Raw genomic sequence first — 15,915 nt, 5'->3', positions numbered from 1 at the left:
AAAGTACAGTGCTACACTTGTGCTGGCAGATGTCCTGGAGATGACACTGAGAGTGATAATGGGGCTGTTGTAATAACCCTGGTGATTTGCACTGAGAAGGGTGGTGACAGTCGGCACTGATAGATGCAACAAACTGTTTCTCATGTCACTGAATCCCTCAATTTTCTCTGACAGCATGAGCTGCTCAGTTCAAAGGCAATATAATGACTTGCATTTAAATAGCACTTTGTCCATCCTCAGGATCTCCTAAAGCATTCACAGACAGTGAGCTGCAGTAAATTAGGAGACTTGACTGCTAATGTGTTCACGGCAAGCGTCAACAAACAGCGATGTGATAATGATTGGATTTTTTTTTAAATCATGTAAGATAAATATTGACCTGCACACAAACACTTCTCTTTTTCAAAATGGGATGTTTTGGCTGCATGTGAGATGGCAAGCACAGCCTCTGTTTAATTTCTCATTCGGAAGATGGCTTTTCTGACAGTGTAGCACTCCCTCCACACAACAGAGTGTGGGTCCGGTTTGTGTGCTCAGGTGCTGGAGAGGGATTTGAACAATCTGACACCCAACTCATAGACAAGTTGACTGTGTGGATTTCCTATGTATGCTCTGACTTTTTGCCACAGACGTGATGGCTACTGTAAATTATCCTTCGTATACATAGAACACAGAACAGTACAGCACAGGAATAAGCCCTTCGGCCCATGATGTCTGTGCTGACCTGTGCTTGCACGTGCTCCATATCCCTCCACTCCCTGCCTGTTCGTGTGCCTGTCTAGGTGCCTCAAACACCACTCTCGTGTCTGCTTCCACCACTTCCGCTGGCAGCACATTCCAGGCACCTACCACTCTGTGTGAAATACTTATCCCCCACCTCTCCTTTAAACTTTACCCCTCTCGCCTTAACTCTGTCCTCTAGTATGATCTTTGTGTCGTCCATGGAGATGAGAGAGGTTCCGGAAGATTGGAGGGTTGCGGATGTTGTTCCCTTATTCAAGAAGGGGAGCAGGGATAGCCCAGGAAATTATAGACCGGTGAATCTTACCTCAGTGGTTGGTAAGCTGATGGAGAAGATCCTGAGGGGCAGGATTTATGAACATTTGGAGAGGTATAATATGATTAGGAATAGTCAGCATGGCTTTGTTAAGGGCAAGTCCTGCCTTACGAGCCTGATTGAATTTTTTGAGGATGTGACTAAGCACATCGATGAAGGGAGAGCAGTAGATGTAGTGTATATGGATTTCAGCAAGGCGTTTGATAAGGTACCCCATGCAAGGCTTATGGAGAAGGTGAGGAGACATGGGATCTAAGGGGACATTGCAGTGTGGATCCAGAACTGGCTGGCCCACAGAAGGCAAAGAGTGGTTGTTGAAGGGTCGTATTCTGAGTAGAGGTCGGTGACCAGTGGTGTACCTCAGGGATCTGTACTGGGACCCTTACTCTTTGTGATTTTTATAAACGACCCGGATGAGGAAGTGGAGGGGTGGGTTAGTAAGTTTGCAGATGACACAAAGGTTGGGGGTGTTGTGGATAGTTTGGAGGGCTGTCAGAGGTTACAGAGGGACATAGATAGGATGCAGAGTTAGGCTGAGAAGTGGCAGATGCAGTTCAACCCAGATAAGTGTGAAGTGGTTCATTTTGGTAGGTCAAATATGTTGGCGGAATATAGTCTTAATGGTAGGACTCTTGGCAGTGTGGAGGATCAGAGGGATCTTGGAGTCTGAGTCCATAGGACGCTCAAAGCGGCCGCGCAGGTTGACTCTGTGGTTAAAAAGGCATATGGTGTATTGTCCTTCATCAATTGGGGAATTGAATTTAGGAACCGAGAGGTATTGTTGTAGCTAAATAGGTCCCTGGTCAGACCCCACGGAGTATTGTGCTCAGTTCTGGTCAGCTCACTACAGGAAAAATGTGGAAGCCATAGAGAGGGTGCAGAGGAGATTTACAAGGATGCTGCCTGGAATGCGGGACATGCCTTATGAAAGCAGGTTGAGGGAACTCGGCCTTTTCTCCTTGGAGAGACGGAGGATGAGGGGGGACCTGATTGAGGTGTATAAGATGATGAGGGGTATTGATTGGGTAGGTAGTCAGAGGCTTTTCCCCAGGGCTGAAGTGGTGGCCACAAGAGGACATAGGTTTAAGGTGCTGGGGAGTAGATATAGAGGAGATGTCAGGGGTAAGTTTTTTACTCAGGGAGTGGTGAGTGTGTGGAATGGGCTGCCGGAGATGGTGATGGAGGCGGATACGATAGGGTCTTTCAAGAGACTGTTAGATAGGTACATGGAGCTGAGTAAAATAGAGGGCTATGGGTAAGCCTAGTAATCTCTAGGGTAGGGACATGTTCGGCACAGCTTTGTGGGCCGAAGGGCCTGAATTGTGCTGTAATTGTTCTATGTTCTATTTGACATTTCTAACCTGGGGAGAAAAGACTCTTTCTACCCTGTCTATGCCTCTCATAATATCAGGTCTCCCCGCTGCTTTGTGGTACAGAATAAAGGGGGGAACATGGAATGTGAAAGGGAATAGGTTATCAGGAAATGTGGGGGAATGGGATTGATGGGATTGCTCTTGGAGCCAGCCATATTCACCAGCTTAGGCAGCTTCCCTGGAGACAGAAACAGAGTTAATGTTTCAGGTCGATGAACAGTCCTGTTTCTGTCTCCATGGATTGTGTCTGACCTACTGAGTATTTCCAGAACTTTTTTCTCTTTCTCTTCACTGTCTTGCATAATTTAAGAATGATTTATATTCTATGTGTTGTCTGTACCTACGTGCCTGTGACGCTGCTGCAAGCAAGTTTTTCATTGTACATGTACCTCACCGTACTTGTGCACATGACAGTAAATTCGACTGGACTTGAACTTCCTGTTTTTATCATTAGCAAAATTAGTTGTTCTCTCTCTCACTCTTTCTCTCTCTCTCACATTCCTTCTCTCTCTTTCCCTTCTCTCCCCTATCTAGCCTATCAATTCTATTATTTATCTTATATGCCACAATTGTATCACCCCTTAATCTTCTGCACTGAACAAAATATAAATCTGGGGTTTATGCACCCTGTCCTCATAACTTAGTGATTTAATCTCCAGTATCATTCTGGTAACCATACTCTACACCTCTTCCAAGGTCAACTGGTTGGAATTTCCTCAGAGGGTGAGCAGTCCACACTTGTCACATGCCTGCTCGTTAAGCCCACTCTTATCTTCATCCAATCCCCCCTCCTCCCCCATGCCGGGTTCCTCAGTAGATCTGCCTCCAAGCTGATCAGCAAGGCTCTAAGTGATGCAGGGCTTTCCGATCATCAGTGAGGATGAGTTACATCACTACCAGGTGAAGCCTTTGCCCCCGTGCTGAACCAACGGACAAAAATGTCAAATAACTTAAATGCCACTCACACATACAAGAGCATTCAAATATGAATCAAAATTACACATCATATTAATTATTTTTAAAACAAAAATAAAATTGATGCACTTCAAGACATTTTGTTTAGTTCAATTTTAATATGTAAGTTTCCTGAATCTTACCCCTCTCCCTCACAGCTGTTCCTCTCCACTGAATTGAATGGAGTTGAGTGCCGCAGGTTTAGAAGGCAGATTTCCCATCATAACTGTTGGGGCACTGGAAAACTTTGCACACCACTGATAAACTCCAAAGGGAGTGGAGTCTGATTGATATTGGGGTAATTTGGGACTTCTGTGATTGTACATGTTTGCCTGTGACCTCCAGGCTTCCCCACAGTTACAGGGGTCAACATCAAAAGTGGCCGCACAGAATTGCCAGCTTATCTGTGGAAAGTTTGGGCCAGTGTCTCCTTAATGAGGTGTGGTACATAGAACTGATTGCAGTGCTCCAGATGAAGTCTAACCAGATCTGTGTGCAGCTGTAACACAATTTGCACACCTCCAACCTCAATATATCCTATTTGTCTTTTAATTTGAACAGTATTTTGCACCTTGCCTTGCAAATTGCATTCCACGGGTACTGCAGGCTACAAACTGACATGAATTGCAAGTTTGAGATAAATAATTCAGACTGCCTGTCAACAGCTGTGGCATTTTTAGTCTCCCTGCTAAAAGTGCGTTGTGATGTGGGTTTGACAAAGTGCTAATGCTCGATCATTTTAAATGTTTTCTCCTGTTCTCCCTCTGACAGGGTACTGTCAGGTACGTACCTGAGTACTGGCTGGTTCACACTCGTGCTCGCGATGGAAGTATGCCCGAAAATCCATATCTTTGGAATGATTAATGATACTTATTGCAGGTAAGATCACTGATGGGATTTTTTTTCACGCTTCACTGAGTGACTCTGAAAAATTTGAAAAGGTTCAATTGGATAGATGTCGTTTCCATGTGCTTGTTCAAGACGAGGAAGATATCTTGATTAGCCAGCCACTTATAAATGAACTGGAAATTTCCAGAGGAACTTTTTTAACCAGAGAATGATTTGAATGTGGAACTCCCTACCACAGGGAGTGGTTGAGGCAAATTTCAAAGGTACATTGTAGGATGAAAGGACCAGAAGGTTATAACGAAAGGGTGAGGTGTTGTAACATGTACAGTAACTGTCAATGTAACCATAAGGAATTCTCTTTATACATAACAAAATAGTTATGTGAGCCATAACTATTTAAGGTTTAAGTTGTTGTCCAACTGCAAGTTTATTACAGGAACTCCAAAAATACAGTAACTCTTATGGTTATAGAATAAACTTGTGCTACTTTCACACTGAGGACATATCTGTTGTGTGGCACTACAATCCAGAACAAAGCAGACTGCTTGATTAACACCCCATCCACCACACTAAACATTCATTCCCTCCCATGGCTTCAGTGTGTACCCTCTACAAGATGCACTGCGGTTACTCACCTAGGCTACTCTGACATCATGTGATATTTTGGACGTTAGTGGGAGGCATAACTAGAGGCTTTCTTTCTGGGGAAGAGCTCACAAGAGAGTAGGAAGTCACTATCTGTGACCTCTATCACCAAGTAAGATAAAGGCAGCAGGCGCATGGGAACACCACCACCGGCTGGTTCCCCTCCAAGTCACACATCATCCTGACTTGGCAATACAGTACTAGTCCTTCATTAGCACTGGGTCCGAGTCCTGGAATCTATACTCAACAGCACTGTGGGAGTACCTTCACCAGAGGGATTGCAGTGTTTAGAGAAGGTAGCTCATCACCACCTTTCAAGGGTAGGTAGGGATGAGCATAAGACCATAAGATATAGGAGTAGAATTAGGCCATTCAGATCATAGAGTCTGTTCTGCCATTCAAACCCATTCTCTCACCTTCTCCCCATAACCCTTAACCCCTTTACCAATTAAGAACCTTAAATACACCCAATGACTTGGCCTCCACATCCCTCTGTGGTAATGAATTCCACAGATTCACCACCCTCTGAAGAAATTCCTCCTCATCTCAGTTTTAAAGGGACGTCCCTTTATTCTGAGGCTGTGCCCTTGGATCCAAGACTCTCCCTCTACTGGAAGCATCCTCTCCACGTCCACTCTGTCCAGGCCTTTCAGTATCCGGTAGGTTTCAATGAGATCCCCCCTCATCCTTCTGAACTCCATCAACTACAGGCCCAGAGACATCAAACACAATATGTACTGGCCTTGCTAATGATGCCCAGATCTGGTTTTTTGTATGCCCAAGGTAATCAAGCTTGGTTTCCATAGCTGTAAACTTCTTCCACTCCTGTGAAGAAATGAAATCTCTATTTACCCTTTCACTAAAGTCCAGAATTGACACACCCCGCGCCCCTCACTGTAACACTGACACATCCCGCACCCCTCACTGTAACACTGACACATCCCTCACTGTGACACCGACACACCCCACACCCCTCACTGTAAGACTGTCACACCCCACGCCCCTCACTGTGACACCAACATACCCCACACCCCTCACTGTAACACTGACACATCCCTCACTGTGACACCGACACACCCCGCACCCCTCACTGTAACACCGACACACCCCTCAGTGTAACACCGACACACCCCATGCCCCTCACTGTAACACCAACACACCCCTCACTGTAACACTGACACACCCCACACCCCTCACTGTAACACTGTCGCACCCCAAGCCCCTCACTGTGACACCGACACACCCCGCACCCCTCACTGTAACACTGACACACCCTCACTGTAACACCGACACACCCCTCACTGTAACACCGACACATCCCGCGCCCCTCACTGTGACACCGACACACCCTGCACCCCTCACTGTAACACCGACACACCCCTCACTGTAACACTGACACACCCCGCACCTCTCACTGTAACACCGACACACCCCTCACTGTGACACCGACACAGCCCGCACCCCTCACTGTAACACCGACACACCCCTCACTGTAACACTGACACACCCCACACCCCTCACTGTAACACAGTCACACCCCAAGCCCCTCACTGTGACACCGACACACCCCGCACCCTTCACTGTAACACTGACACACCCTCACTGTAACACCGACACACCCCTCACTGTAACACTGACACATCCAGCGCCCCTCACTGTGACACCGACACACCCCGCACCCCTCACTGTAACACCGACACATCCCGCGCCCCTCACTGTGACACCGACACACCCCGCACTCCTCACTGTAACACCGATACACCCCTCACTGTAACACTGACACACCCCGCACCCGTCACTGTAACACCTACACACCCCTCACTGTGACACCAACACACCCCTCACTGTAACACTGACACACCCCACACCCCTCACTGTAACACTGTCGCACCCCGCACCCCTCACTGTAACACTGACACATCCTGCACCCCTCACTGTAACACCGACACACCCCTCACTGTGACACCGACACACCCCGCACCCCTCACTGTAACACCGACACACCCCTCACTGTGACACTGGGTTAGGAAGTTGTGGGCATGCTATGTTGGCGCCGGAAGTGTGGCAACATTTGCGGGCTGCCCCCAGAACACACTACGCAAAAAGATGTATTTCACTGTGTGTTTCGATGTACATGTGACTAATAAAGATATCTTATCATATCACATGATACTTAGAAGGTGTAATGAAATGCGATTCTTTCTGACCAAACCTTGTTGTAATTTCTATCAACATGGTCTAAAGGAACAAGAGATATGGTCTTGGTCCTGTCAGGGTATGTTTACTTGATTGACTTCAAAACAGAAAATCCTGAAAACACTCAGCAGGTAAAGGTAGCATCTGTGGAAAAAAAAACACAGATTTCAGATCAAAGGCCTATCTTTGACCTGAAATGTTAGCTCTGCTTATCTTTCCACAGATGCTCTCTGACCTGGTGAGTTTCCCAGCATTTTCTGTATTTAGGAGACACAAGAGACAGCAGATGCTGGAATCTGGAGCAACAGTTTGGTCAGTATGGACTCGTTGGGCCGAAGAGCCTGCATCCATGCTATATTGCTCTATGACCAACAATTTCTGTATTTATTTCAGATTCCCAGCATCTGCAGTTATTTTCGATTTTCATTTACTTGAGTGACATACCCCACAGATTTTTCCTTCCAGTTTTGCAGCATTCATTCCAGTACATTTATGGTATATATCAAAATATGAAAAACTTTAATGGTGAACTAAGGATGAAAGCAGAATCTGTAACAATAGCCAATTAAGTAAAGGCTGATTTTGATGATGTGGTCTGTATTGGGAGATGTGAGAGAGTTTACATCTGGGAGAGGATATTATGCCCATTCTGAGATATTCCCAGTTTCGATTTAAAGTACTTTTGAAGTGTCGTTTTGAAGTGTTTTGAAGATATTCAGTCAAGTCTCTGTTCTTCTTGCCTTGGGATTTTTGAGCCCACCTTGGCAACGGAAGACATAGCCAACAGTAGTGAAGTGACAAAAATTGGAGATGCAACTCATGGGGTAAAGGGAGCTTCAGTTTAACTTGCTTTGGTAACCTTATTACCATTACCTCACCTCACCCTACCTCCATAACTTCCTCCTGGAACAATCTGTGCTGCTTACCCCCAATTGTAGTCCTTTCACTTTTGGCTGCCATCTTTTTACCTTCTTAGGCCCTAAGCTCTGCAGTTTGTCCTCAACTCTGTCTTAACATCTCTCTTTAAAACACTCCTTAAAATCTAACTCTTTGTCCATGCTTTTGATCTGATGTCGTCTTGTGTGATTCAATCAAAATTTGTCTGATTCCTCCTTGGTGAAATGACCTGAGACATTGCACTACGTTAAGTGTTTCTGACTCAGATCATCTTCTGAAACACTCACGGTGGTGTAGCGGTTAGCACAACGCTATTACAGCGCTAGCAACCCAGGTTCAATTCCGGCTGCTGTCTGTAAAGAGTTTGTACGTTCTCCCCCTGTCTGCATGGGTTTCCTCCGGGTGCTCCGGTGCTCCCACATTCCAAAGACGTACGGGTTAGGAAGTTGTGGGCACGCTATGTTGGCACTGGAAGCGTGGCGACACTTGCAGGCTGCCCCCAGAACACTCTACGCAAAAGATGCATTTCACTGTGTGTTTTGATATACATGTGACTGATAAAGATATCTTATCTTACAAGCCTTTGCTGTCTCTGGACTTGATTTTCACTGATTAGCCTCCCTCCAGAAACTTGAACTCACACCAAGTTCCACTCACCAGTTACCCACCTTGGCTCATATTTAAGCAAAGGCTCTGTCGTAAAATCAACACTGCTTGTTTTCACACCTCATTATTCTCATCCAAAGATCTTTGTCCTGTGAAGCATTCCTCTCTCTAAAGCCACTGCCGGATTTGCTGAGCATTTCCATGCATTTTTTGTTTTATTTCAGAGTTCTTGTGATCAGATCCAGCCCCTACAGCACTCTTGCTGATGCCTGCTATCCTCCATTTCCAGACTCTTGATCTTTCTTGAATGTAATCTCTTCATCAATACCTTCCGGCCTCCAGCTGCCTGGGTCCTGAGCCTGGGAGTTCACTCCAAGTAGCTCTCTATGTTTATGACTCTCTTTTCACCTTCAAGACACACATTAAAGTTCCAAAGATCCTCAACCTGAAGCTTTAACTGATTCTTCTCCACAGATGCTGCCTGACCTGCTAAGCATTTCCAGCACTTTTTTGCTTTTATTTCAGATTTCCACCTTATTGTTTTTTTTGTGTGTGTTGCTTTTTTTTTGCTTTTCTGTTAGAAACTCACACTTTAGCCTAATGCCTACTATCTCCTTATATAACACAGAACATAGAACAATACCGCCAGTACAGGCCCTTCGGCCCACAATATTATATGGCACATCACCAGATTCTGTCTGATCACTCGTTCGTGCAAAGTCTTGAACTGTTGTAAAGATTAAAGTCACCACGTAAATGCAAACTATTGTTATTGTCAACTGCATCATTGAAGAGATCAAAAGAACCGATTTGTGAACCTACAGATTCCAGAAATAGACTTTTGCACTTTGAAGTGAATTGTGGTGTTTAAACTTGACTGCTCATTGTAATCAATTTTATTATTGGTTAGGATATTGCTTTTGAACTGCCGAGCCTCTCGACTCTGCAGAACATTATGTACTTAATGAAACTATCTGTCACATTTATTTGTTCTGGAGATCAGCGTTGAGGCACTGGCAGAATTTACTCCTTTGACCATATGTATTCATGTGAAAGTTTTTCAATTAGAGTTGTACACGCAGAAATGGGCCCTTCTGCCCACCATGTCCAAACTAACCATCTGCATTAATCCCATTTGCCCTCTTTGGGACCATATCCATAACATATAAGAGCAGAATCAGGCCATTCAGCCCATCGAGTCTGCTCCGCCATTCGATCATGGCTGATTTTTTTTCAACCCCATTCTCCTGCCTTCTCCCCGTAACCCTTAACCCCCTTACCAATCAAGAACCTATCAACCTCAGCCTTAAATACACCCAAAGACTTGGCCTCCACAGCCCTCGGCGGCAATGAATTCCACAGATTCACCTCCCTCTGGCTGAAGAAATTCCTCCTCATCTCAGTTCTAAAGGGACGTTCCTTTATTCTGAGGCTGTGCCCTCAGATCCTAGACTCTCCTACTAATGGAAACATCGTCTCCACATCCACTCTATCCAGGCCTTTCAGTATTTGAAATATCCTTCTATGCCTTGCCTATTTAAGTGTCAACCTAAATACCTCTTAAACATTGTGTCTGATTCCACCACCTTCTCTGGCAACACTTTCCAGACGAAAGCTACTTTCTGAGTTAAAAACTAAAGTCCCCTTTAATCTCCTACCTTTCACCTTAAGTCTATGCCCTCTTCTTTTTGATACCCCTACTATAGAGTCATAGAGCAGTATAGGACAGATTCAGGCCCTTCAGCCCAACCAGTCCATGCCGACCACAGTGCCCACCCAGCTACTCCCAATTTCCTGCGTCTGGCCTGTATCCCTCTAAGCCCCGCCCCTCCATGTACCTATCTAAGTTCTTCTTAAATGATACTATTGTACCTGCCTCAACCACTTCCTCTGGCAGCTCGTTCCATATACTCACCACCTTCTACGTGGAAAAAGTTGTCCCTCAGGTCCCTTTTAAGTCTTTCCCCTCTCACCCTAAATCTATGCCCCCGTAGTTTTGGACTCCCCTACCCTGGGGAAAAGACTGTTACCGTCCACCTTATCTGTTCCTCTCATTATTTTAAACATTTCTTTAAGGTCGCCCCTCATTTTCCTACGTTCCAAGAAATAAAGACCTAGCCTGGCCAACCTCTCCCTATAACTCAGGCCCTCTAGTCCTGGCAATATCCTCGTAAATCTTTTCTGCACTCTTTCCAATTTAACGACATCGTTCCTATAACAGGGTGACCAAAACCGCACACAGTACTCCAAGTGCAGCCTCACCAACGACTTATACAATTGCAACATAATGTCCCAACTCCTGTACTCAGTGTCCTGACTGATGAAGGCCAGCAGGGTGAACGCCTTTCTCACCACCCTGTCTATCTGTGACGCCACTTTCAACGAACTATGCACTTGAACTCCTCGGTCCCTCTGTTCCATTACATTCCCCAGTGCCCTACCATTCATAGTACAAATCCTACTCTGGTTTGACTTTCCAAAATGCATCGCCTCACACTTATCGGTATTGAAATCCATTTGCCGCTCCTCGGCCCTCTTCCCTAACTGAACAAGATCCCCCTGTCATCTACGATAACCTTCTTCACGATCAACAACACTTCTTAATTTCGTGTCATCCACAAACTTGCTGATCAAGCCTTGTGCACTCGCATTTAAATCATTTATATAAATAACGAATAAGAGTCCCAGCACCAACCCCTGCAGAACTCCACTAGTCACCAGCAATGAGAGAAAGATTTTAACTATCCACCTCTCTATGCCTCTCATAATCTTATATCATTCTATCAGACCACCCCTCAGCCTCCTTCACTCCAGGCACCAGTCTAGCCTGCCCACCAATAAGCCCAGCCTATCCAATCCCTTTCATTTAATAAAGTCCTCCAATCCAGGCAACATCGTACAGATTCGGTCCATCTCGTCCATGACAACTGTGTCCATTTACTTCTATTATGTCTGTATCCCTCTACGCCTTTCCCATCTAACTTCCTGTCCAAATGCATTTGAAACAATATAATTATATCAGCCTCCACCACCTGAACTGGCAGCTCATTCCAATTAACCACCATGTTCTATGTGAAGGGCTTATCCCTCAGATCTCCTTTAACTTTCTACCCTCTCACTTTAAACCCAGTTAATCCCCTGCACTCTCTCCAGGACAATCACATCATTCCTATAGTGTGGTGATCAGAGCTACACATGATACTTTGAGTACGGCCTAATCAATATTTTGTAAAGTTGCAACATAACTTTCCAACTTTTTTATTAACCAGGGATGAGAAGACAGGCTTTTTTTATGGCTCTCTGCCTCTTTGTTGAAAAGTTGTTGGGTTCCAGTGATGTCAGTACAAAATCTGAGGTGTCCTTCTAATGCTGCATCATGTGATTGCTGCCCTGTGATACCTTGATCTGAAAGGTATTACTCCGACAGGGCAGATGCTACATCAGAATGACAACTTACATTTTATGCTGAGGTCACTGGAGTTGGGCTTTGAACCCAACACCTGTCCACCAAAGAGGCAGCAGAGCGACCATGGCTGCGAAGATCCCAACATTAACTAGGTTTGCTTTGTTAAATCGGTTAGTCCAGAGGAGCTTGGGGTAGTTAGTTTACATCTACTTTCACATTTTACTGCTCTCGGTCCTGATGCAAAGTCTTGACCCGAAACGTCGACAATTCCTTTACCCCTCCCCCCCAAAGATGCTGCTCGACCCGCTGAGTTCCTCCAGCAGATTGTTTGTTGCTCCAGATTCCAGCATCTGCAGTCTCTCGTGTCTCAACGAAATAGATGATCCAGTCACATACCTCATTGTTGTTTGTGGCAACTTGCTGTACACCAGGTGACTGGCACAATTTCTACATTACTGCAATGACAACACTTGAAAAGTATTTCATTATCAGAAAAACACATTTGCTGTGAAAATTGTAATATTAATATCAGTTTTCTTTTGAGCATAGATAGTTAACCATCCAGATAATGGACACCTAGAAACCACCTGAGAGAGTTTGTTTCTTAAAGCTGTTTAGAATGTAGTTATCTACTCTGACGGTGCCAAAGTCAAAATGTCACTGATGCTTTTCTTTCAGTCTTCACAGGGCTGGAGGACGCAAAAAAATTCCTTATCATTACTACGAGGCTGGGAGTCGGGACGAATGCGCAGAGTATACCATTCATGAAAACGCCCTCTACGGAGGTCACAGGTTCATTACCGAGAAGGCCATCTTTGCCAAGTGGGCCAAGCATCACAATATAACCTTCTCACACCCATCCAGTGGGCTCCCTGACACAGGCCCACAGACTCAAAGAGAAGACTGACCATCCCAGGGTGTGATTGGAATGTGGACATTGCCATTACTTTAAGTTCACTGTGGAATACATTGTTTCTCTACTCTTTGACTGTGCAGTGAATGTATATGGATTTATACACAAACTTCTGTATCATCATGGAAGGAAGAAAGAGCAAAGAGTCAGCAAGTATTTAAAGTATTAACATTTTTTCACAAATAGGGCACTGTATATTGAAAAGTAGCACTTTAACACTTTGTCAACGGAACATTCAACAAAGATTAGCCAATGCTCTGGATTTTAAGTGGGGTGTTACTGGGCTTTTTGACTCCAACACCTCATCTCCAGCTCGCTCAGGAAGATTAGGTTCCTGCTTGTGATGGTCCTGCAGGAAATGCAATAAGAAATGTTAGAGTTCAGTCTTAGAGAGCATCGACATGCATCAAAATTGAAAAAGAAACATCAGTTAATTTGGCAATGTCTTAATGTAACAGGCCATTGGTTGTGTGTTCAGTGGAGAGTTGCTGACACCCCAAACCCTTTCCAGCACTGACATCCCAAACCCTCTCCAGCACTGACATCCCAAACCCTCTCCAGCACTGACATCCCAAACCCTCTCCAGCACTGACAAGGCATGAGCCAGGAGAATGTGTGTATGTATCATTAACGACACTCAAGAAGCCACAGCACTCAGGAGCAAACTTGATTGACAATCCATCCATCTAAATTTATTATCAATTTTCATGTATTTTAACAAAATTTTCCAATCTATCACTGCCAACTCACCACTGTTTAAATTTAAGACCTTCGTTTAGGATTAAACTGCTTTATTTTCACTTTAACCTTGTTACAGTCACTCTTCTCTAAAGGACCTAAACAACAAGGTTATTAACTAACCTGTTCCCATTGGACAGTATTCACTGTAGGACAACATGTTCCTACCTGGCTCTTTCACATACTAAAGCACCTCATGTGCAGTCCAAGAGTTCATCCTTCACAGTATCATTGCTAATTTGTATATCTATAGATTGAAGTCACCCATATTTATTGTGGTACTCTTGTTACATGCATCTCTAAGTTGATGCTGTTCTCTGTATTACGCTGCTGTTCAGAGGCCTACAGACAACTCTGCCATCTCAACCTTCCACTGGCACACAATGGCTGCAATCTGCAGCAACTCACCAAAGCATGATTGGCTGCATGTTACGAAACCAGCTCCAAGTCGTTCCTTCATCATAACCGGTCGCTGTCCTTGAAATCCCTACGTAACAGCACCATGAGAACTCCTCCACCAAACAGACAGCAGAAGGTTTCCCCACCCTCTGAAGGCGAATAAGCAATTAATTTCACGTTGAATTTTGAAATGTGGAAAGGGTTTAGGTTAAGTGCAGACTGCTTTACCAGATGGCAGAATAGACGGAGCTTTACCCTTCCTTCAACCCTGGATTGGGGAGAGGCTACTTTATTCTGGGATTGAGTATCTTCAGTGGAAAGTGTATCATGCCCTTGTATTGACAGTACCTAAATTGATAAGCATAAAACTACAATCCGTTAAGGAGAAAATCAAAAATAAGAAGAGATACTGAAAGGAATGTCTTCAATCAATCCTTCTCGAAGTTTACAATCAACATCAAGAGGCAATTAACAAAACCATATAATGTCTTTAGTGAAGCAGGACCTCTCACTTCCTTGATCTGTTGTATTATATGTAATCACTGAAGTTTTCAAAAGTAATTAACTTGCTAGCGAAGATGAATAATCAGATAATTAACTCTGTCAGTGATAAAAGGATATATTTAATGATCGCTGATATTCTCCTGCAAATGTGTCACAAATTCAGGTTTTGCCATAGATATTCTTTTGGTGGCATTTGTTCTGTAACAGGTTTGAGCTTCTAATGGTTAGGAGTGTACCCAAACAGTAGTATAACGGAATGTGCAGCAAAGGTGGATAGGGTGGTATGAATAGTGAGCACCTCTTCAACACTTTCAAAGGAAGACTAAAATGATACTTGATCGACTCAAGGCATGTATGAACAGTTTAAGCTGACTTAATGCACAAATGAACATGCTAATGAAGGCATTTGAGACTGACTGAACTGACACCAATCAGCACAATGTGACTGGCAGTATCATACAAACCAACGATTAAGCCATGTTTCCTCACAAGTCATTTGCTTGACTTTAACAAAATATCTTTGAAGCACTCTCCAATATTCTGTATTCTGAAGCTTGTCTTCGCCGCAGAATCTAAATGCCAGACAGTGTTTTTATTTCAGTTGTTTTCTCTGCCTGAGAGAGGGATTATACTAGACTGCCCTTGCCAAGCACTCAGGATTAGGGGCCTCCCATGGGTGTGCTGTATTTAACGGTTATCAACTTCAGCTAATGAATTGGAAATTGTTCACTGTCTTGGGGTTAAAGGATCCGTGCCTGCTCCGTCAACATCTTTCACTAATTTTGTATCAGCAATTTAAACTTCTCTGAATATACCTTCTTTAAAACATAACTCGTGGAAAGTAATTCATTTTTTCTCAAGGTGATAATAATTCCCAAACACAAACTTAAGGTCATCCCAGAAAATCACTTGTGGGTATCTTTCTCACTTCTGCCTCAGAAGGTTATGGTTTCAAATGGCTCTGCAAAGACTTGTGTACAAAATCCATGTTGCCAGTGTAATGCAGTGCTGAGGGAACGCTGCACTATCTCAGGCTATCTCAGATGGGAAGTTAAACCAAGACTCCATCTCCCCTTTCTGCCTTGGCCAGCAAAGACTCAAAACCTACCAGATTGTTATACAGACCCCATTTCTCGAGACACAGAAGGAGACCATTTGGCCCATCGAATCTTTGCCAGTTCTCAGAGCAATCCTGTCAATCCCATTACCCCTCTGTAAACTATTCCCACCCACATGTCCATCAACTCCACACTGCTTCTCCCACCCACTTAGATTTGGGCCAATTTACAGTAGCCATTTAAGATAAGATAAGATATCGTTATTAGTCACATGTACATTGAAACACACAGTGAAATGCATCTTTTGCGTAGAGTGTTCT

General features: G+C 44.3%; 1 protein-coding gene across 1 annotated transcript in view; it reads left to right on the top strand.

Moving 5' to 3' along the window:
• The window catches only part of st6galnac3 (ST6 (alpha-N-acetyl-neuraminyl-2,3-beta-galactosyl-1,3)-N-acetylgalactosaminide alpha-2,6-sialyltransferase 3), a 197,768-nt gene extending 182,400 nt beyond the window's left edge, over positions 1–15,368 (top strand). The window contains exons 4-5 of the mRNA XM_052010705.1: positions 4,156–4,263; positions 12,662–15,368. Coding sequence (XP_051866665.1) covers positions 4,156–4,263; positions 12,662–12,890 — 337 coding nt within the window. The 3' untranslated portion in view covers positions 12,891–15,368. The remainder of the gene's footprint in view (positions 1–4,155; positions 4,264–12,661) is intronic.
• The last annotated feature ends 547 nt before the right edge of the window (positions 15,369–15,915 follow it).

Source organism: Pristis pectinata, chromosome 3 (assembly GCF_009764475.1).
Source record: "Pristis pectinata isolate sPriPec2 chromosome 3, sPriPec2.1.pri, whole genome shotgun sequence".
Taxonomy (NCBI): Eukaryota; Metazoa; Chordata; class Chondrichthyes; order Rhinopristiformes; family Pristidae; genus Pristis; species Pristis pectinata.
This window is presented reverse-complemented; position numbering and strand designations above follow the sequence as displayed.